The 23,433-nt window shown below is 32.0% G+C and overlaps 2 protein-coding genes across 4 annotated transcripts in view; one reads left to right on the top strand and one right to left on the bottom strand.

Annotated features, from left to right (window-relative positions):
- The first annotated feature begins 5,242 nt into the window (after positions 1-5,242).
- On the top strand, positions 5,243-21,825 carry LOC143253141 (dnaJ homolog subfamily C member 24-like). 2 transcript variants are annotated; one of them, XM_076506476.1, is made up of 5 exons: positions 5,243-5,627; positions 15,501-15,548; positions 16,900-17,026; positions 17,925-17,993; positions 18,355-21,825. In XM_076506476.1, the coding sequence occupies exons 1-5, from the start codon at positions 5,541-5,543 to the stop codon at positions 18,528-18,530; spliced, it is 507 nt and encodes a 168-aa protein (XP_076362591.1). In that variant the 5' UTR covers positions 5,243-5,540; the 3' UTR covers positions 18,531-21,825. The 2 variants fall into 2 exon arrangements, with proteins under 2 accessions (XP_076362591.1, XP_076362592.1); XM_076506477.1 differs by lacking the exon at positions 15,501-15,548 and having other exon boundaries at positions 5,249-5,627.
- Positions 21,100-23,433, bottom strand: part of LOC143253140 (putative ammonium transporter 1) — a 32,037-nt gene continuing 29,703 nt past the window's right edge. For both annotated transcript variants that reach the window (XM_076506474.1, XM_076506475.1), the window contains exon 11: positions 21,100-21,356. In XM_076506474.1, coding sequence (XP_076362589.1) covers positions 21,208-21,356 — 149 coding nt within the window. In that variant the 3' untranslated portion in view covers positions 21,100-21,207. The remainder of the gene's footprint in view (positions 21,357-23,433) is intronic.

Genomic DNA, 23,433 nt, shown 5'->3' with positions numbered 1-23,433 from the left:
AAAGCTCAGAAACGGGCCTTGGATATCTTTTAGAGGCATTCCACTTTTTCCTACCACATTGCCTTCCAGTATGCTTATGCTTGTGCCTGGCTGATCAGATGCCAAAGCCAAAAGGAATCTGGAATTACATTTATTATCACCATCTCCTTTACTACTAGTTCCAAAGGCCTGTGGGACAGGATTTGGAAGATAATGGAATGTATGCTTCTTATCCACTTTCCATCTTGCTCTCCAATAGCTAGAAAGATGTATAGAACATCGTTGATACTCTTATGGAGTGCTTTTTCCATTTTCTCAGCAGTTATGTCTCTTCCTTTGCCTTTCTGGCCATTAAGTTTCAGACCTAGAGTCACCACTTTCATTTTCCGCAGATCATCTCTATGATTATAATCGCCCATTTACGCTGGTGGAACTTCATCTTGCTCTTCATTGATTGGCAGTACATTGGTTGGGCTTGATTACTTTCATTATGGCAACATTTGGCAGAAGAATGTGTTCTGGATGCCTGGTTCAAGGCCATTTTTCTCCCCTTTTCAAAACCAGGGAACGATCCCAAGATTTCTTTTAATTATCGTCTAATTGCTGTTTTTGTAATGTTTTGTAGAGGGTGACTAATACACGTCTTGTTTGATCCAAGGAACCAAACAACCTCTTTTAGTCCACCCAATGTGGTTTTCATCGAGAGTGCTTAATTGTGGACTGCCTGATTTTGTTTAGAAACCTTGAACAGAAGTCTCATAGAAACATCTTGTTTCTATTTTCTTTGCTCTTAAGAAGGCTTACGACACAACGTTGAAGTTTGACATTTTGTGGGACCACCACTCCTGTGAGTTGTGTGGCCATTTGCCAACTTTTATTTGATAGGCGATTCCAAGTTTGCGTGGGTTCGACCCTGTCCTGGTCTTTCACATAGGACTTTAGATGCTCTAAGGATGATATCTTGGTGTAAACTTTTCAGTATAAAGAATTAATGTTATTACTAAGTTTTCTCCTACTGTTGCAAATGGCCTCTTTGTTGATGATTCCACATTTTTTGTCCGTCATTGAACATGTGGTTTACTGAGCAGAAACTTCAGACTACTCTCTCTTGTTAGAGTGGAGAACAGCAAACAGTTTTCCCTTCTCTTCCTTTTAAATAGTATGCATTCACTTTTGCCACAAACAGTGTTTAGAACCTTATTATGAGCTCCTTCTTGGTGGTAGTATTCTTTCTTTGGTTCCTGAAACAAAGTTCTTGAGACTTCTGTTGGACCACAAGCTGACTTTTATTCCTCACATCAAGCATCTTCATACAAAGTTTATCTGGGTACTGAAAATCCTCTGTGTCCTCTCTTTCACTTCGTGAGAAGAGAATCAATGTTTTGCACTAAAGATTTTTTGTACCTCATATTTTCCAAGCTGTATTATGGGGCTATGGTTCTTTCGGGGTCGCATTATAGTTCTCCACAGGAATGACAATAATCAGTGCAGTTCTTCACAAGAATAACAATTCTCTGGGAATTTGACTGCATGGAGGTTTTCTGTACATCACCAGCCCAGATTCAGTCTCATGAACCTCTCTTCACTTCAAACATTTACAACTTTCTTTGATTTGTTTTACCAAACTTCAATCCTTATAACAACATTCCACCTAAGGTTGTGTTCTTATTCTTTGGTAGGCTGTTCTTTTTGAGAATAGGTGTTCTGCCGTTTTTCCTTTAAGCTTTATATCCAGGCAAAGCTGACTGAATTTGGTTTATAAGTAGATAACGTTATTGAGTCTCATTTTCATCCCACAATGACTTGTTATCATCCCCATTTGTGATCTTTCTTCGGGTCATCTAAATAGGACAGATATACCTGATTGGAAGTACCAACGTCTCTTTGCCAAACATCTTTTGAACCATTCTTTTGTTTCCGTCTTTCCAGGTAGTTTAAATTCAAATGCCAGTTCTTTCTATTATGGTTTGTTATGAACTAGTTGCTATTCACACGATCATCTATATATTTTATGTGTTTACTGCCAAGTTGTATGCAATTTCTCTTACCTTGGATCACGTAGAAACTGAGTAGTACACTAACTGTACTATTTCTATAGCTTCCCTTAGCCCTGTACTAGCTTTGTAATCCCTTTACATGAGTTCTTACCCTCCTCTTGTCGATATTCAGAAATGACTGGCTACTTTCCTTTGTCTTCTGTTTCTATTCAGTTATTATGGATACTTCGCCTTTTCATGGGAGTCAGACTACTTACATCGCAGTTATGTCTGTCTTCTTTAACTTTGTCACAGTCATGACTGTTTCACGTATGAACTATGATCCTTTAATCAGGGCACAGCTATGCACCAGTTGGCAGCCAATCTGGAATGAAAATATTCATAACAAGCTTTTCCAAATTAAACAAATTGTTGTTGTTTGACCATCTATTTTCCCTAAAGATCACAAAGAAGAAGTTGTCTTGTGTAAGCATCATACTGGTTACAGTTTTCTAACTCATTGTTTTCTTTTATGTGGAACTGATCAGCTAATGCGTAGCCTATGTGACACTAAAGCCACAATTTACCGTGCCATTATAATAATTTCAAATCAGAACGGGATCCTAGTGCGGTATCCCACAATCCTTAGGTTAACTATATCAATAATCCTTTCACACACACACAAACACAACAGATAAATACTCCACTTGTACAAATCTCTATAATTTCTTGGAATGGGTAAAACATCACTCTACGGGGTATATTACAGAAGTAAATTCGTGTTTGCATAAACTATGAATGAACATCGCACTATATAATCTTTTCACATCGGGCTGAAAGCAAGTTTATTAACTACATGTGAAACATTATCATGCCAAATTCAGGGGAAATACATGAGTATTCCTAAATAACTGAATAATACAAGTTATTTATGTAATGGTGAAATTAGCAATTGAATATAAAGTTCAAATTACACTAGCGAAAAGAATAACTAGAGCCTGAATTTTTACTACAATCGACAATCATTTCCAAGATTCTGAGAAACTGTTACGGGATAGTCATATTTAAATAATGCTATCTAGTGGGTTGATCAATAATAAAGAAGTTCAGCTTGAACAAGGAAGTATCGACCTGCATTTTCTACATGTTATCCTTCCAAAAATTCCATGTAAGTATGATTTTGCTCTGTGTCTAAAATCTCCTAATTCTTAAAATCACTAATATAATGTACTAAAGAAACATATTCAGCTAAAGCAAATTCCAAACTTTTCCTTTTTGTGGCATATTTTGCCCCCTGTTGTTGTCTAATTTCCCGTGTTTTTAAAAGTTCAGTATTTACAACTAGTTTGATAAGTGTGCGTGTGTGTGTTTTTCCTTATAGCAAAGCCACATCGGGCTATCTGCTGAGCCCACCGAGGGGAATCGTACCCCTGTTTTTAGCGTTGTAAATCCGTAGAATTGCCACTGTACCAGCGGGGGGTCAGTTTGATAAACAGCATTCAATTTTTATAAAGAACAGCTCTTATCTTTAAATTTCAATAAAATATCACAGGAGAAGAAAAACGTAGACAACTTTCCATCGAAATCCTGAATTTAAGAAAACGTTATCCTAGCTTCTGCGACTTCATATACATACATATCATACATATATATTAATATATATATTTGTAACAGTATATTTCTAAAACATTTTTTGAATAACCGTTTTGCTTCAAAATATCTAGAAAAAATATTTGTTTTCTATTCTTTTCTGATAGTTTTGCTCAATAACTGCTGAAACTGAAACATGAGATCTCATACACTTTCACAAATTGTAATAAGTGCTTCTAAATGAGAAAATTGTATCTTAGAGGCAAAATTCAAACCTTCAGAACATCTTCGAAACTGATAAAGAAGTACATAATGATAGTGTCCTGTGACAGTAATATTTAATAATAACTGAAAGGGAATAGAAGTAAAGAAATGACAAATAATAATGAAACATATAGGAATAGTTGTGAAGAATGCAAGATGAAAGCAGTTGCTAAATCAAATAGTGAATTCTGGAAAGAGCAGTATAAAATCTGTAAATACTAAAATGTTTGTTTGTTTTTGAATTTCGCACAAAGCTACTCGAGGGCTATCTGTGCTAGCCGTCCCTAATTTAGCAGTGTAAGACTAGAGGGAAGGCAGCTAGTCATCACCACCCACCGCCAACTCTTGGGCTACTCTTTTACCAACGAAAAGTGGGATTGACCGTCACATTATAACGCCCCTACGGCTGGGAAGGCGAGCATGTTTGGCGCGACTCGGGCGCGAATACTAAAATGAGAAATAAACATCATAAAGGACAAACGGGATTGCATTAAAGTTGATGAAAAGAACAATAAGAAAATATGGAAAGAGTATTATTAATTATTCATGAATGTAGAAAATAACAGAGGAGTTTTAGAAGAAATGGCATTCTGAAAAGACCAATGGAAGAAGTCAGAAAATCTAGGGGAGAAGAGTTGCAGTTAAAAGGCAATAACAACTAACTGCGATTTCAATTACGTATGTATACAGCATCATTTCATTAAATATTCGGAATCACAATGCACATATTAGTTTTTTCTCGGGCTAGTTTACAGTTGGGTGGTTTATTATTTGTGATATAGTAGAAACGCTTGAAAGAGAGCTGTACTGAATTGTTTGTTGGTTGGTTTTCGAACAAAGCCATTGTGGGCTATTTGCTGTGTTTATTGCTGGACAACGAACCATATATTTTATTATTGTAAGTCCGTAAAGTTATCACTATACTTCGGGGACAAATAAAGTTGTTGATGAAATTCAACAGAAGAGAACACGGCTAAAAAAAAATCACGAAACGTTGTTCGTTATTATTAGACACAGAGCAAAATGCACTGTTTCCTCAGTGGCATAGCGGTGTGTCAGCGGACTTATAACGATAGATTGTTTGTTTAGAATTATGCACAAAGCTACACAATGGGCTATCTGTGCTCTGCCCATCGCGGGTATCGAAAACTGGTTTTTAGTGTGTAAGTCCGCAGACATGCCACTGTGCCATTGGGGGCAATATAACGATAGAACCCATGTTTCGATACTCGTAGTTATCAATGCACATATAATCCATTATGTTGCTTTATGCTTAACTACAAACAAACAAAATTATTGGATAGCGTATATTGCAGCTTTAAACTGTGAGAAAAAAAAAAGATGTAAACATGTATTTGATATCTTAGAGTATAATGAACCAAAATCAATTTTGATACATATGCCTGTTTTTACTATCCAGTGTTCATTATGGAGTAAAAAACAGGAAATATATTTATGGTGGTCGACTTTTCGAATCGCTTTTATTTTTGCACATCAAAATTTGCATGAGCACAAAAATAATTTTGTTTATTTTTAAACCAAGATATATAAGCATTTGAGCTTACGTGCATGAAATGTGCTTGTTAATTTAAGGATAGAGAACAAACGTTAGAGACAAAAACTGATGTGTTGATTTTCTTAGTATGGAGAAATGTTTCACTTTTTACGTGTCGTACCGTTAACGGTGGAGTGAAAAAGGTTTAACGATACATAAAAAAATTAAAGAAACCAATGGAAGATTACTATGGTATTTTAGGAACATCAGTAACTTCTACTAAAGAAGATTTGAGGAAATGCTATATCAAGAAAATGTTACAGGTTGCCAAACTTTTAAATATATCAATATTAGTGTTATAATTAGTATTACAACCTAGTAGTAGTATTTGTGAGTTGTTAGTACTGTAGTAGTACTAGTAGTATTACCGTTAGTTCGATGTAGGCTTGTAAAAATTAAAAGAAATATTTATGAAGTATTGCTATATATGATAGTAGTACAATTATAGTTTTATGTGTGAATTTTAGGTATTTAGTTTTAAAAAATAATTTGTATATATACAGCTTAATAAATGTAAATTAGAGTTATTATTTGTGAAACTTGCTGTTTTGTATTTATGGGCATAAATCTTTGTGTGTATGTTTGTTAAAGGTTTATTATGGTACTATCAGAATCTAAAAACAAACAAAAGAAAAACTATAATGTGATATTGGGCTGTCCTGAGCCATTACTGGTAAATTACTGCATATCACTTTCACATGAAGTTTTTGAGTAATTGATAACACTATTCAATATATGTGCTTTTTTTTTCTTCTATTTACAAATGAATATTTGGAATGTCTTGCATAAAAAGTTTCCTGTTTTTTTAAGTTTCCTTAGGAATGCCTATACTTGAGGGTGAACATTGCTTTTGTTTCACAGTCCAAGGTGTCCCACTATTTGCAGGAGCCTACTTGTAGTAGTTAAAAGTTCTAGTAACAATTTCTGCCTCCCAAGGAGTAAAATGTGAATGAAAAAAAGCTTTAATAACATTTTTTTTCCCCAATTAAATTGAACTAGCTAAATGAAAAATAAATGCAAAGCTTCTGTTATTCATGGTTTTGGATTTGGGCTGCAATGTTGTTTTTTTTTAATACTGTAATTACTGGGCAGCTTCTTTGTTTAGAGTAGTGCTCTTAGATTATGGGGTTAATATTTGGGTTAATTGTGCTTGAATTTAAAAGATGTTGGTTTGTAAGATTGGAATTTTATGTACTTCACGTGAGTGATGGTAAAAAATATACCTATTTTTATTGTGCAAGCTATTTTCATTGTAATATAATGACCATGGGGTATATTTAAAGGAAGTGGTTAGGTAGCTTGTGATAGCTAGTGGCTGCAAATGCACGATTTGGCTCCCATATCCTCTTAATATCACCAAAATTAAGAGGGCTCATGGAACATACTATGTAAATAAAACAATGTTAACACAGGATCCACAATGATAGTTCGTATGAAAACGCTTCCAGATCTGAGGTTTTTTAAAATGGAGTTTTGGTTGTACAATAGTTTCACATCCTCTGTCAGTTTTCTTGGAGCAGAGATCAGACTACACATTAAACCTTTGCTTGGATTTGTCAGTGACATGTCATTTAGCAGTAAATGTTTCTTTCTTGGCTGTGGTTTTCTACAGGAAATTCATTTATTAGCAGCATTTTAATGTCTGACATTTGCAGTAAATAGTCAGTTTTGGTAATTTTATATAACTAAAGTGGTTAATCATGCAGTAATTATTAAAAGGTGTTGCTGATTGTTACATAAATGTTTATATTAAAGTATCAAGATTTGTTTTGTCATATTTGAAGTGATTAAATCTTTTTATTTTGTTGTGCAAATGTATAACGTACAAAAGAATGTTTGAACAAATGTGAACTGTTATCTACTTGTTAAATATCATTAGTAGAGCTAATTCCATGATGTGATAGTAGTTAAGATGTGCATCACTAAATTTTCTTGCATCTTTCTCATGTGAGATTTGAATTCATTATTGTTTGCACTAGAAGTGAGTCCTTAGATGACTGAACAAAATGTGACTGGCTACTGTCAATAAAACAAATTTTAATCATGGTGGTTAGACATCAGAAATAACATTATTTAAATGATATTGAGTTGTAGTTTGTCAAAGAGCTTACTGAGTGACTCTTATAAGGTTTGGAATGAAGACATTTTAATGAAAAAGTATAGTCATAAGAGAATACATGCAAGCCATGTAAAGTGTGACAATAAAAGAAAAAAAAATGCATATTAAAGACCATGTAATAATGTATTAAGGGGATACTTTGAAATATAGAAGAAAAATTTTTGCCAAAGATGGTGTCATTTGCATCAAACACCATCAACAGTGCTGTTTTTCCAAATGCTGTACATTTCATTTGTCTCCAGATGAGAGTCAAGGTGGAAGTTATTTGAGTACAAGAAGTACGTAAATGGCATCTTTCAGAGGATTCTTGGTTTTCAAAGCTATTCATAAGTGTATTCTAAAGACTGCTGTTATGGGTATTAAAACTTTAAAATAAAGTACAGAACAATGTTTTGACCTTTTAGGTTTTCTTCAGGTTAACTCAGGCAGTTAGTGGTATTTGATAAGTTAATCAATAGCTCCTTTAATTGATTAGTATAGTGCCTCAAGCCATGGTACCTACAAGCAAAAAGAAGGAAAAGACTGGTGACAAATATTACCAAACACTCAACAAACGTTTGTTAGTGGGTAATGCTAAATGGTTACCTTTCCTACAGTCAGCAGTTCAAGAATAAAAAATGGTTGGTCATGGGTGATGCCATACTAGTCACCTTTCCTCTAGTCAGCAATTTAAAATTTGTGAAAGTAGCAGATAGCCATAATAAACACTACAGTGCTTATGGAATGTGCACTGTATGTAATTGAGCACCTTTCATGTCTGATGATATAATCAGCTAATAATGTAACTGAATAATAAGAGATTATTTCCTCATACTTCCGGAAATTTGACAGATAAAATTACTTTGAAAAAAAAGAGCTTTTTAAAATAATTCATTGATTATTTCCAGAGTTTAAAAATTAATAATTTTTATGTTTGATGATGGCTTAGGTTTATGAGACTGTATATAAATATCTTGTTTTTTTAACTGCTTCTGCTGAATTGTAAATAAAATTTTGAATTCTAACATTAATTCAATTTTTTTGCTTTACCTGTGAGTTAATTTGAGGATTTTATTTTTTGTTGTTTAAGCCTTAATTTAATTTATAACATTATAGTTAATTCCTCATGTGGTTCAGGTAATGCATGTTCTTGGAGCATTAAAAACTGCTTTGATTTTCAAGTCTTTGTCCATTTTCTCAGCTGTTAAAGTTTTGTTTTTATGCTGTTTTTTTTTATTTTTTTACTATCATCATCTCTCGTGATTTAATTTGTATTGTAGATAATTTTGATATTTAACAAAGATACGATGATGGTGACTGCCATGCTGGTTATATTTGTTTGAATTGACACATAAATTCAATTTTACATTCCATTTCTTTGGTGTGGTAGAAAAGAAAACTAAAGAAAACTGTGTGTGATAGTGTGGAATGGTCAGATATGGAATAACTATGAAGAGTATCTATTCATCCAGGCTCAATAGCTTGTCAAGAAATATGCTTTTTGTTTTGTCTTTTTTGTTTACATGTTATTTAGACTGTAAGTTTAGTATTCATTTTAGATGAATAAAGAAACAAGCATGAAATGCTGAAAAGGGTCTATTATTTGCAGGAGCAGCAGGAAAACAATAATTTACTAAATACTTTTACTATAATATGATTAGCTGATAAAGAATATGATGTACACAATCAATTCTAGCATGCTAAAATTACCCTTCCTTTGTCTTTGGCTTCTAGAGGCTTGTTGACTGTGGAAGATGCTACCATTATAGCTCATCATATCATGGGTTCCTTAATGCCTTTCTTGCCTCTTTATCTGTTGAGAACAAGTTTCTCCTCCAAATGTTTTTGTGAATTTGGTTACTCTGTCTTGGTTTTTACTTGCAGTGAAGACCTTTGAGACCTGGGGCAAGGCTGCATGACAACAGCCCTCTCTTTTCTCCTTAGTTTCTTGACTCTCACAACCTTATAAGTTCTGTCCAGTTTCTTGACTCAAGGATTTCTTTCTCATGGCTTATGGTGATTTTCCTTTTCTGTTTGAATTATAAATATAATCATTTATGTAAATAACCTGGAAGAAATGAATAACAGTGTTCTGATTGACTGGTTTCTTAATCCACTCAAGTAGTGTGCTCTTCTTAATGATAAAGCAAATACAATTTCAGGTTGTATGTAAAGAAGTATTGAATATAAGCTTAGAGGTTATTATTTCATTGTATTGGTCACTACTTAGACCTCACTTGGAGTAGTGTTCAGTCTTGGCCTTCTTGCTTTACAAAAGACATAGAATTGTTGGAAAGGTTCAGAGAAGGGCTATGAGAATGATACCTGGAATGGAAAGAGTGTCACATGAGGACCAATTGAGATCTCTAAAATCATTTTCTGATTGAGATGTTTAAGATTGTTAAGGGAATTGAAATTGTTAATGCATTTTTTTGTACTTAATGGTGAGAAGAGTAGGACTAGGGGATGCAAATATAAATTCCAAAATAATATACTCACTTCTCTGCACAGAGTGGCTATTCTTCATGTCTGCCTTTGAGATTATGTGCATGCCACTAGCCTTGAATCCTATCACTTGAGACATATTATAATGACAATGTGCTATGCATGATGTAATCATGTGACAATAGTCCTCCACCAATAAAAGGGCTACACATCCTTCATGCCCAGTAGATTCCTATAAGCACTTGTGCTTGAAATTAGTTTCTTATCCTTGGTACTGTCTAATAGATATGTTTCTTTTAATTTATACTTAATTAATTTCATGAGATTTGTACTCGTATTTCAGACTTTACTTTCTTTGGTCTCATGTAGTAACCATTCCAATTCAATGTTCTGGAAGTTTTGGCCACCCATTGGGTGTGTTTCTGTTTTATACCTTGTCTTTTGGATGACTTGGTTATGGTCCATTCTGACAGTTCTACTGTTGTTTTTGATATCAGTCATCAGGGTGGGGCTCACTTCAGTTACCTTTGCTTCTTCACATTGGACTTTATGTTGAGGGCACCCACACACATTAGGTTCATCTTACAGCCTGTCATGTTCTGGGAGCTTTTGAACTTTATTGTAAGTTGACTTTTTACCACACATATTTCTCTCTCTGACCCTTTTTCTGTCCACTTTGTTCCATTAATTCCTAATTTATTCTCCTCTTGTCCAGTTCTGTTGCCCAGCTGGAGCCTTGATGAGTTCATGTTCTTGATCACTTGCACCTTATACCACAAGCTGTATCAAGTGTCATCATATCTGTCACTTGATTCCCTCTTATACCTTCCGCTTGTGATGATTCTTGAACATGATCCTCCAGGCAAGGATATAGATTGTACCTAATACCATTGTTTCTCATCTCCATCAGGTTTTTGCTCCATTCACTTGATATTCTTCAGTTTACTTACCATCTTTAATATGCAATTGCCCCTTTTATATCTTTACCTGTTTTGTATGTACTTCTGGTCACTCCTTGAAGTCTTCAATTAGTTGGTGTTGCTTCACAAGGTATACTTAATTCCCAAAGCTATATCAAATCAAATGTAACAAAGTTTTAAACCAATTTGCTTTGGCTCTTGTGTATATATAGCATTACCCTTACTGGTTCAGTTTATAACTTATTATCATAGTGGATAACATCTGTGGTAATGTGAATAACATCTACCAAGTAAACTCCCAACCTACCTAAATGTGAGGGTTATTGTGTGTCTTTATAAGAAATTTAAGGGCAATTGCCTTCCTATAATTAGCTATAGACAGTGAAAGACACTAGAAGCTGAGATGTGGATGTAATCACTCGGCTATGTACTGTTATTTAATTTCCCATGACAGTTGACTAGATTAGCATCAGTATCAGGTTTTTTGTCTGATAGATGGGATACCCTCAACATATTTGGGTGCTATTGCCACTAATATTATTTACTATAACAATAAGTTGGCAACCTAAACCACTAATGGTAATGCAGTATTTAATTCATTGTTTCATAGTGCTGATTCAATTGCCTGTTAACAATTAATGTTTGAAATATGTATATATATAATTGTCAAACTATACCTTCTATGGACTATCACTGAAAGACTGTTCTATTAACTTCCCTGTTTGATTATGCCAGCTTTTCAAATGAAGTTTCACAGTAATCTATTACCCTTTCTCCAGTAAACAAACTTTCTGGTAGTTAGGTTTGATCATGTTCAGGTATCTCTCCAGTGTTACTCTAATGCAAATTTCTTCCTTCTGGTCTTTGAGAATGAAGTCAGTTTAGAGTTCAAGAACGTATGGAGAATGTACTAAGCATGCAGGATGTGGACTATTGTTGCACTTGTGCAGTTCATATTAAAACACCTGTTTTATGTGGGATATGGCTCAAGGCTAGTGATGTGCAAAATCTTGGACAGATGTGCTATGAGTAGTTACTGTGTATAGAGAGGTAAGTATCTATTTGAAATACATTTTCAGATAAGGAAAATGTTAATAGTATCTCATTTCACATAGCTCTTTTTATTCAGTGCTGACCTCTATTTTGATTTTATTTAATTGTAGCTGATACACATGTACCTTGAAACAAACATTTGTGATCAGTGACACATGATGAGAAAGCAAGAGCTTGAATACCCTACGGGTAATTTTATACAACTCTATAGTTCACTTGTAAGTCTGTCTTCCTTGAAGTCACCCGAGGGAGTTAATAGAAGAGTTCATGAATGGCTGCTTTAGAGACGTGTAAAGAGTGAATTCTGAAATGAATATTTCTAGTTATGAGGTAAAAAATGTTGTTCTCAGTTATTAGATAAAAGGTGAGAAGTAACTGTTTAAAATGTATACCAATATTTGGTTCTATAGGATGTAATTGATTACAAGGTAGCACATGAATGAGAAACATTTTACTAAAAGTTGCAACATTTCAGCCTAAAATGTGTTAAATTTGGTCTTTATTGTGAAAGAGTGTCAGTAGCAGGAAGTATTAGAAGAGATGTATTTATCTTCCACCTCCAACTTCTGGAACATATATCTATACTTTGTCATTTTATTCCTGATCTCTTCTTAATCTATACATCAGGAACTTTTTTTAGATTGTTTTTATTTTGTAATGTTTCTTTATATATGTAGTTTTATGGTGTTTGGTCTTACCTTGTGAAGTAACTGGAATGTAGACTTAATTTATTATTCCTAGAATCATTTTGTTATGCCAATCATTTTTACTCTGATTTCAAGAACTATCTATTCATTTTGGATGGCAGAACCTTTAATCTTATTTGATTTAAGTATTTGCTATATCCTAGACTATTGTGCTTCAAGACCATTGATTAATTTACATTTAATTAATTACATGGAAATCTTGTTTTTCAGTAAGAATATATGCCATTCTTGCTTTTTATCCCCTTGTGGCTTTTATGTTGTGCATTAATGTGTCAGACTTGTGTTTTATATCAATTTTATATCAAGCGTTTATCAATATGTTACTTGTCAGTTATCTTAACCTATTACTGTAGTGATTGTGCTGGTATCTCATCAGCATTTGTGTATACTTTGCTACAGTTTTCACCTGAAAAATGTTGAAATTGTTTCCTGTTTATGTATGAGAACATATTTTGGTAGTACAGCTAGGTATTTTGTTAAAATAGTATTTTTCATTAGTTTGCTGAATGCTTTCATGAATATTTAATTATGCAGCTTTATTTTTTCTTCTTTTGCCCTTGTTGGAAGAGTTTTTTTTTAACAGCAAAACTCCAATCAAGATCTTGCATGCAACATTTTTGTTACCTGGTTTTACATATCAAGTTGTTCAGTCAAATATTTTTCAACTGCTCCATTTTGTTTTACCATTTGGCCAGATGGAGAAGTGATGGAGTAATTCTGTCGGGTGTCATTGATTGCTGTATCTTGTTTGAATCAGATGAAACTAATCTACTTCTAGAAGAATGTGAACCTTTTGCTATGTGTAGGTTACATTGAGGTAATTGTTGTGTTTAGTGACTATTAGTAGATTTGTTTCTTCTTTTTTGATTGATAATTTCAACATAAAGTGATCTAAGGGATAAGACTAAATTCTGCTTTTATGTTAAAAAAAAAAGAATACATACTTATCTTTATTAGGAAGTCAGTGTTTCTTTTTTTTTTTTTTATCTTTTATTTCTCACCTTGTTTAGTTTCTCCACTTTCATTTAGTATACTCCCAGGGTTGCACATACTCCAGTTTGAGAAACAGTGGAATAATTGTTTTACCAAACTGAATTTGAATACATTTCTTGGTTTCATTTAATGGATTTTCTATTGTTTTTAATTATATGTTTGTTCTCTCTATAGCATAGAGTAGCTGCTTGCAGTGATGCAAGTTGGTAATATTACTACTTTATAAATTAAAATCATAAAAATAGAAAGTGCAATTAGATGGAAATTGTGCATAGATGTTATCTACTTGGATTACTTTTATTTATCAATGAAATAGATGTGTTCGTGGACCATGGTTAATAACACTGCACAACAATTTTTTCTGAAAAGTTTTGCTTCCTGAAAAGTTTTGCTGATTGTGATAAGTACCTGGTGGGTATGTACAAATATAGTTTTGGTTTCGCTTCATCACGTAGGAACTCTGAGAAATAGACAGTTAACTGTTTACCGGCAATAATGTATTTAATTGCATTTATGTTTCTAATACGCTATTAAGTTCTACATAATTAAAAGTGTTTTGCTCCTGATTTTTGTTTGTATTCAATGTCCAGTGCATCATGTTACAGTGTCCAACAGTAGTCAGCAAGCATTGACAGATGCCAGTTGCCCTGATAGCGTTTTTCCATTGTAACAATGTCATGGTGAAGCTGAAGATTTCGATGAAATGGTACGTGATGGGCAAATTTGGATGTGATTTTCATGATCAGCAGCCAAAAATCTATAAGAAACACCTAACAGTGTTCAAGAAGCAAAAACTTTGTTGTGCAATGTAATTTGCTTCAACAGTTGGCACTTAACTCTGTGAACAGTTACCAATAATAAAGATTTGTCTTTAATGCTGCTATTTAGTAAGGAAAAATTCAATACTTTTGTAAATAGTTTTCACAATACTCCCTAGATGATAAGATCACTTAAGTCAGTAATGTAGAGGTAACATTTTAGACCATTTGTATGATAGCTTAGGCCCACAGAAATAGTGTGACAGATTTTGTAATTGCATTTTCTCAATTCAGTATTTAAGCATTTGTAATAGTCAGTTTGAGTTTATTCTGTGAATCTAATTATGAAGATAATATCTTGAGTAGTGGAAAATCCACTTTTCTCACATTCCTCTAGGGTGCATGTATCTTGAACATAGCAAGAATTAAAGGCATGTGGAAATACATTTTTGGTGCATTAACTACGAGCCCTAAAACTGCAACAAAAGATCTCTAATCTGCTTGATTATGTGTTGGTAGTATTATTGGAGCAACTTTGCTCTAGTGTTGAATGCAATTAGTCATACTTGAAGAATCTAGAAAGAAAATATTTATTGTAAGCAGGATTTTCACTGACCAGTTAAGTAAGTTTTTCAGTTTGTAGGTACAGTCTGATCTATCCTTCAGGAAAATTTATTGTGGCTGTAAAATTGTATTTTATCTAAACTGGAATTGTAAGGAAATATCACAGTGCAAGCACAATTTGTGTTAATCACTAGGTTGTTGTTGAACTAGAAAAATGACCTGCTGTATGCAATTAATGAGATAATAATGATCATGACAACCAACTAAATTCTAAACATGACAAGTGTTATTTCTTCAGTATGAACTCTAAAGAGAATCAAATAATTAATACCCTTAAAAACTTGTATTCTTATTAATTTATCTGGCCAACAAAAGATTCTGAATCCTACATAGAGAAGTCTTCCTCTGGATGAGGATGTCAGTGGACTATCTTATTTACTGACTTTAGCCGTCTGATATCACAAGAGAAAAGTATTATTTGGCTTGGATTGCACAGAAGCAAGGAGGTAACTAGAAAGTTAAGAAATATTCATTGTTTTTATGGATGGAAAGGTTTGTCAGTCATTTTTACTAAGCAAGGTATTTTTGCTGCCCTTAGACTTCTTCAAACTTTTACAGTGGCCAGATGATCCTGCAACACATACAGGTTTGTTCAATTTACAGAAGCAGTTTGCAGCAAGAGAATTAATTCAGTATGGGTTGATATTCTAATATAAGTTTGAAGAAAAAATATCTACAATTTTTGGTTAGAGGAATCCATGTAAGTAGTCATGTTTCACTTTGACTGCTCATCCTCCTGTTGAGATTTCCATATTCACAATAGAACATTAGGAGGAGACTAATGAGATAATTAAGAAGTAGGAAGAGAAATATCAAGTGTGTGCTTGCTTAAAACCTTTAATTTTTTAATCAATATATATATATTACAAATAGAAAATCATAAAGTACTGCCTTGAATTAATGCTTACATTGAAAAAAGTAATAGGAAAGGAAAGTATTTTATAAAATAATTTAATATTACATTTAGTTTTAATATTGTACTGTTGTAAACTTCTGCAAAGTATTAAGTATTCATATTACTCTTTAGCTGTTACATATAGTTAATTATTGGCATTTAAATAATAAATCTAATAATTATGAATAAATACTGGATTGTCAATACTTGTATCTGTTTTACATACATATAATGTATATGTACATTTCAAAATAGTTAAAGCAGTACTGTTTTCCTAAAATTACAAGAATGCTACTCAATATGAAGTACTGTATTTCCAAGTTTTGTATTATTAATTTTTAAATTAAGCTATGTTACATTGCTTCTTATGAATTTAAAGTGAGCTGTGTATTTTGAACTTGTGTTACCACTATGAATAAACAATTTCAGTTTTACAAACCAGAGATTAAAGATCTTTTATTATTGGAGGGAATTGTGTATACCTATTAATTTCACAAAAGAAATGAAGTAGTTCTCATATTTCAGATTTCCACATGTAAAAATGGAATTATTTTAAAATTTTACTGAATTATGTTTTACTTTCTTTTACACATTTTCATAAAAGATTTAATTTGATAATGTCTGACCTTACATTATTTTTCTTTGTTATCAAGTGTTTGATAACCAAGAAACTTAAATGACAAACTGACAAACTTTTTTGTAAATAGAATTATGAATTTAATACCAAAATATTTTTTCCATTTACTGTTAGGCATGTAAAATGGAAATTTCAAGAAATAGTTAACTCTTCTTGCTTATTTTATGTAAGATTATACTTAATTATTAATTTTTTTTTATTCTCATGTACTTATTTTTAACATATTTTGCTGTGTATTTTCCATTTCAGGAACACAAGTATAAAATAATATTTTTATATCATGTTTGTACATGAGTATGTGTATACTTATTTGGACATATTTAAATAGTTTAGGATCTTGTAATCTTGCACCTTTTTTATAGTGGTAGTATTTAAATTAATATGTAATTGTAATTTCTGTCATAGTACCATCCAGATAAACAGCAACAAGGAGAACAACATGGCACCAGTGTAGAGTTTCACAAAATAGAACAAGCTTGGAAGATTCTTGGTGATGACATTCAGAGAAAACAGTACGACACACTGTTGAAAGGTTTTGTGTTATGTACCTGTTTAACCTTTTGAACTGTTAAACTGTTTTTATGAGTTTATAACAAGTTGTATACATTATGTTTAATTTATAGTGTTAAATCTTGGTTAGGAAGGAATTTCAGATAGAGATATTTTGTTTAGAATATAAAAATACATTTATAGAAAAATAATAAAACCACAACATAATACTTTATTCATATAATTACCAAGAGTTGGGATAGGGCTAACACATAGTACTTTTCATAGAAATAAAAGCCATAAAATACCCATGAAACACATTCTGTCGCATACATTAGAATCAAGATGTGTACTTTTATTTCACATAGAAATAAAAGCTGTGATGAATACTCATGAAACACATTCTGCCACTTTCATTAGAAGCAGGAACTTCTTTTAATACTAGTTTTTTTCAAGCTAACATTAACATGAAAATGAATCTATAAATAACTTTTACCTTTATATCTTCAGATAAATATATGTTGCGAAATTAACATATTTTAATTATTGTCTGACATTCCATTTTTATCCATTTTGTAGCTTATTTATATTCTGTTAAATAACAAATATAACAAAAAAATGAAACTCGTACATCTTCTAGAAAACTTAATGTTCAGTGCTTCATTTTGAATATAAGCTCTTTGATAGGGCAATATTAAATACCTACTAGTTATCCAAGTTTATTAATAAAGCATATGCCTTAAATTGTTTATTATTTTAAAGTATTTTTCCTTAGGATTATTGGAATTTAACTTGGATAATGAGATGAATATTGATCAGTGTATGCCAAGAAGAACTGTAAAAACTTTACATGATTGACAGTAAGATGTTTTTTTCTTAATGTTGTTGTAACATGTAATCTGCTTTCACACATATATATTTATTTATATTATATATCTTAGAACAATGCTTACATCAAGATGTATCAGTCAGTGAGAAGATTTTCATTGAGGACATGACTTGGAATTCTGGTATACTTATACTGTTTTAAAGATATTTCCATTTTGTGAATGAAAATTATTAGTACTCAGATATATACATCTTACTTCTAAGAATCATATTGAGATTTTAAACTGTTATTTATTATTTACTACCTTTAACATTAAACCAAAAATTTTTGCAAAATGTATGTGTATTATTCAATGTGTATAGGAATAATAATGTATACTTGATGTAGTTAGTATTGTTTTTGTTTTAACTTCAAAATTTCCTAGTTTTGTACTAAACATTCATTTAGTTGTTTGTGTTTTATTCCTTGTGATATTCAGTAGCTGCTGAAACAATATTGTTAAAACTAAATGCATTATTTTGTGTCATTGTTTTCTCCTATAGACACACATGAATATAAATGGCCTTGTAGATGTGGTGATATTTACATCCTTGGAGAAGATGCTGTAGAGGACAGAGTAATTTTATCATGTGAAACTTGTTCGTTAAGTGTACTTGTGCATACTTGCACTCCTGTTAAAGTTTGTGAAACAAATAGTCTTCAGGACATTCAGAGATAACCCAAGGAAACAAAAATGAGTGTGGGCTTGGGTAACTAGTTTGAGAAAACTAGATGTATAAAACAAAGGAAACAAGGTTGAATGTAAAACTAAAATGGTTTACCACTATGAGAGTTATGTAATTCTACTTTTTTTAGTCAGTTTTCTTTTTCACATTTACATGAAATGAAAGTTACTTAATTTTCTATTGCCTTTATAAAGTAATACTTTTTCAGAATCTAAAAGAAGTTATGGTGAATTTCTTCAAAAACATTTTCATGATGGTAAGAATACACACACTGTTAATAATTATTAGATTAGTGTAGTTAAAGCTCTGTATTTTATTTTAAGAAATTATATGTTGTAATATAATATGTTAGTATTCATAGAAAGTTTTTTTTTTAAACAGAGATGAACAAGAAGATGAAATCTGAAATGTTTTTGTAATCACTGTATGAAATGAACTTTACAACTAAGATTAGAAATCTTACCTTCTAATACATATATAAAGGCTTGAGTAGGAATAAGAATTTCCCACTTTTTAGACATGCTACTGGCCATTTATGAGAGTGATTCATATCTGGTGATAAAAGATTTTAAATATTGGGGATGGAGCTGTAGTTGGATGCTGAAAACGAAACTCTCTTGTATATGTCCCAGAAAATCTCTGCTGTAATTCCCAGAAGTAAACAGTAAACACTGGAGGCTTAAAGTCTTATTGACAAATGGCACAGTTTTTGTAATTTAGGTTTGCTTTTGCTCAACAAATTGGTACCACATAATAACTAGCATGTGTGTTATCACATTTGTTTTAAGATTAAAATATTAGTGAAAGTTGATTTGAGAGATTGATAGTGTTCAGGAGAAATGCTTCTGGTTGTTGTTTAACAAAGTAGTGATGATTGAACTCTTAAAAGGGTGGTGGAAAGGTGTTTATATAGGTGTATACAAATTGGTGATTTTTCCTTAAAAGGATTAAATGTTCTTGTTGTGGAAAATTACTATTTTTTGATTGGTATTAGTGCAAAAATATAGATGATTCATAATATATAGAAACTATAATGTTGCTATTACTTCTGCAAAACTATCTAAGTATTTATTTAAATTGCACAAAATTTCTTTTAAAAAATAATACATTTTTTAGTCTCCTTATCCCTGTCACTCCAAACTGTGGCACTGATCATGGACTCATTTGTGCTTACTGTTAATCTCCAGATTTATTTAACTTGTTATTGTATGGTTCTGTTTCTTCTCTGAATTTTGAGAAATTTATTGTGTGATTCCTTAAATACCTAGTTTGTCAGTATTTAAATGTGTGTAAGGACCTTTTTTCTGTAAAACATAAGTGGATTTATCTGTAGTTGAATTGTTTACAAGTTGAATGTGATGAAAATGATACATTAAAATGTGTTAAAGCAAAGATGAAAATATTATCCAACATAGTTATGGTTTTTAATTTTATTTAATCTATTGTAAAGAGAAAAATGAGCTAAAATTTAAGCTATCTTTGAATATGGTTATTGAAAAGATTAAATTTCTCTGTATATGTGTGTGTGTGTATGCATATAATCTACAAAGATTATCCTCCTAGATAGATCAACTTTAACCCTAATAATAATATATGAAAATTTGTATGAATTGTGGAAAAACTTTTTTCTTTCACTTAATACCAAAATACAGTTTGGTTCTTCCTATAGTTGATAATCAGAAAAGTGTTTGACAAATTATACATTATCAATATTATTTAATGTTCCATACGTACCTAAGGACTAACATGGGAGGATATATTTTACGACTGTACTTTTTCTGAAATATTCTGTCAATGTGGTCTGTATTTAAAGATTTTCTCAAAGATGCAGCATAATTGATTATGGTTGGTAATTTTCTCTGAAATTATTTGGAGAATTAATAACTGTTAACTTTTTATTGTAAAGGTAAGTGTTCATGATATATTATGATCAACAAATTGGATCAATTTGATTATTCAGATGCTCACAATATCTTATGATTAACTTATTGAATCAATGTGGTATTTCAAATGACTTTGTTTTATATCTGAGGCAACTTTGTAGGTGTGTATAATTGGATTATAAGCTATATTTATAACTGTTTTTTGATCTTATAATAGTTTTTGTGAATCAGAAAAATGTCTTCCCTTGTGTGGAATCATTCATCATACAGTTATTTTTACCTAAGCAGAGAGTTGTGTATAGTTATTAAGGTTCTATTGTAGAACATGTCTGTTTGAATTTTATATCCTGAATACACACAACAATTCAGAAATTGATTTAAAATACATGTTTTGAACTAGCAGTATGCTGTAATCATAAATAGAGAATATTTGTATGTTTTTGTGTGATTGTGTGTTTGTATGTTTTTGATATTATGGTCTGGAAAATAAAGTTATTGAGAATTGTGCTTTTTTAACTGCATTCACAAGTTTGATGGATTTCAGAGCATCTGAACTTGGGTCAAAACTGAATTGAATATCAAAATTTTATCTAGTGCTTGTGAAATTACTGGTATCTGTTTTGTCAGTGGAATATCAAACCAACTGATTTATGCTCATGAAATATAAGAGACCATTAGCTAGAGACCATAAGTTTCTATTAAAATCTGGCTAGCAGGTATGGCTCATTTTGAACACCATGCATTAGTTGTATGTAGATACTGATGTGCATAGTTCTTTGGAGTATGGCTAAAGATGTGTAGTTGTTTGGGTATCTGGGATAAAAGCTGGATTAGTTGATGTTGACATCAGCCTAAAGCGACCTGCTTCTGGTTGAGTCTTATGTGTCTGCTTGCTTGAATTTTCATTGAAACTCATATTGGGAAGGAGGTCTACTTCTAAATCAGAAAAAGAAAAAAAAATTAAAAAGCCAAGGTTATAAAAATAAACATATATTTGAATTTTAAACTACAAATTTACTAAGCTTGTTGGGTATTCAAGGGAAGTAATTTCCAAAATTTATCCTTAGTATATTTTTTCATTGTCTGTATTTTTCTTTTTTAAACCTCAAGTAAAAGAAGAAAATAAGAAAAAAACAGTAGATGTACTCAAGTTACTACAAAAATCTAACTTTATTCAAAATTTAAAAATGGTAGTATGGTTTCAAAAAACGTTTCCTTAAACTAAATACTGTATAAAGAAACTAACAATAAAGAATTACATTGTGTTTAAAACTTAAGTGTTGAAAGAAAACTATAAATACAGGATTTCTTATGATGTTTGAAAATCACTTCTTGCAGATTTCTTTTAGCTAGTGTTAAATATTGTAAGCTGATGTCAAAATAATAAAAATCCTTTTGAATCTTGCACCTTTCAGGTTTGAAATTCCAGTAATGTTTCTATCAGTCTAGAAAAAGTGAGCACCCCAACTAAGTGAGGTGGTTATATACAGTACCAGGATAGAGGGTGCATTGACGAGGATGGAGAAATTTGTAAATTGGATATTGCTAAAGGCATTTAAGTGGGATATAAAAGACTGGAGCATACAAGACCAATGCTTAAATAGGTAAAGAATAGCTGTATTATCAGTGGAGTAAAGTATTATTGGAAATCCATTTTCAATTTAGGAAAAACTTAACTTTCATGTTTTCATCTTACATGAATATCATTTAATCCTCAAAACCCCCCATTAGACAAAGTATTCACTAAAGTGACTTATCTGAACTATAAGCCTTACAGCATGACTAAAAGTTAAAGTGTTCTGTCATAACTATTTCATCTTTACTTATTCCTTACACCTAAAATAGAGGTATATATATATGACTGAAACCACCTAATCCAGTGGTTTCAAACAGCCAGCACACAGGAAGATTTCAGCCAGTTTGTAAAATGGTTAAAGATAGTCTTTCAAAATATAACTACTATAGTAAGTTATTTTACAGTATAAATTAAAAGTGTAGAAAGCAGTTCATGAAACTTCTGTATTGAAAAAAGGTTGGTAATTGGTATAACCTATCCTTTTCTTTACAATTTAATCAAATTGTTCCATTGGTTATATAGACTATAACTATTCTTTATACTTTACAGTCTTACAGTTCAATAAAAAAAAATATCAATATTGGACTTGCTCGATTTGCAAAAGATTCTAATGCACTTAGAGAGCTAAGTCTAAAGCATGTAATCTATCATTCTCTAAGCTTTATGGTGTAAAAAACTAAAATATGATTTTCTACCTATCCTGCTATAACACTGCTTTGTTCCTGGATTGTATGTGTTATTTCTTAATTGCTTATGTTGTAAAAGTACAGAAAATGGCCATTATTCCCTTCAAACTTTGCTTTTGTGACCTGGATATTGAAATTTAGAAATTAACCTATTTTCTGTGTAAAAATGGGCAAATTTGCACATTTTCATGTATTTATACTAAAGTTATACAAAAATGTTTAGAAATGAGTAGTTTTTTGAGATTTGCGACTGTAATGTAAGTCACTTTCACATATCAGTCCCCAAATATATTCTTCCATCATGTTTTTGTTATATGCTCCTTGGTAGCAGCGTTCAAAGTCCAGTTTATCTTGGTGGAAACGTTCACCTTGCTCCTCTGAGTATGCTCCCATGTTCTCCTTGAAATTATCAAGATAACCATCAAGGACATCCTACAGCCTAGTTTGCCATAGTTCTTCACCAGAGCCTCAACCAGTTCCACATAATTTTCAACCTTGTGATTGCCCAAGAAGCCCCAAACCACTGCAACAAAGCTGCCCCAAGCTTTTTTCCCCTTCCTACTGCACTTCTTTGGGAATTCTGTGCACTCTTCTTTATTTGTGGTCCAACGAAGACACCAACTTTGACCTTTGCCTCAGACAGCTTAGGGAAGAAGTCTCGAAGGCACTTAAAGGCTGCAGACTTCTTATCAAGGGCTGTGACAAATTGTTTCATAAGACCCAATTTTATGTGCAGTGGTGGGAACAACAC

The sequence above is a fragment of the Tachypleus tridentatus genome, chromosome 6 (assembly GCF_004210375.1).
Source record: "Tachypleus tridentatus isolate NWPU-2018 chromosome 6, ASM421037v1, whole genome shotgun sequence".
Lineage (NCBI taxonomy): Eukaryota > Metazoa > Arthropoda > Merostomata > Xiphosura > Limulidae > Tachypleus > Tachypleus tridentatus.
This window is presented reverse-complemented; position numbering and strand designations above follow the sequence as displayed.

Coding starts and splice junctions, on each gene's coding strand:
- LOC143253141 (XM_076506476.1), top strand. CDS start 5,541: ATGGAAGATTACTATGGTATTTTAGGAACATCAGTAACTTCTACTAAA. Junction 15,549..16,899: donor TGATCCTGCAACACATACAG/GTTTGTTCAATT, acceptor TTTCTGTCATAG/TACCATCCAGATAAACAGCA. Junction 17,994..18,354: donor GGACATGACTTGGAATTCTG/GTATACTTATAC, acceptor TTTCTCCTATAG/ACACACATGAATATAAATGG.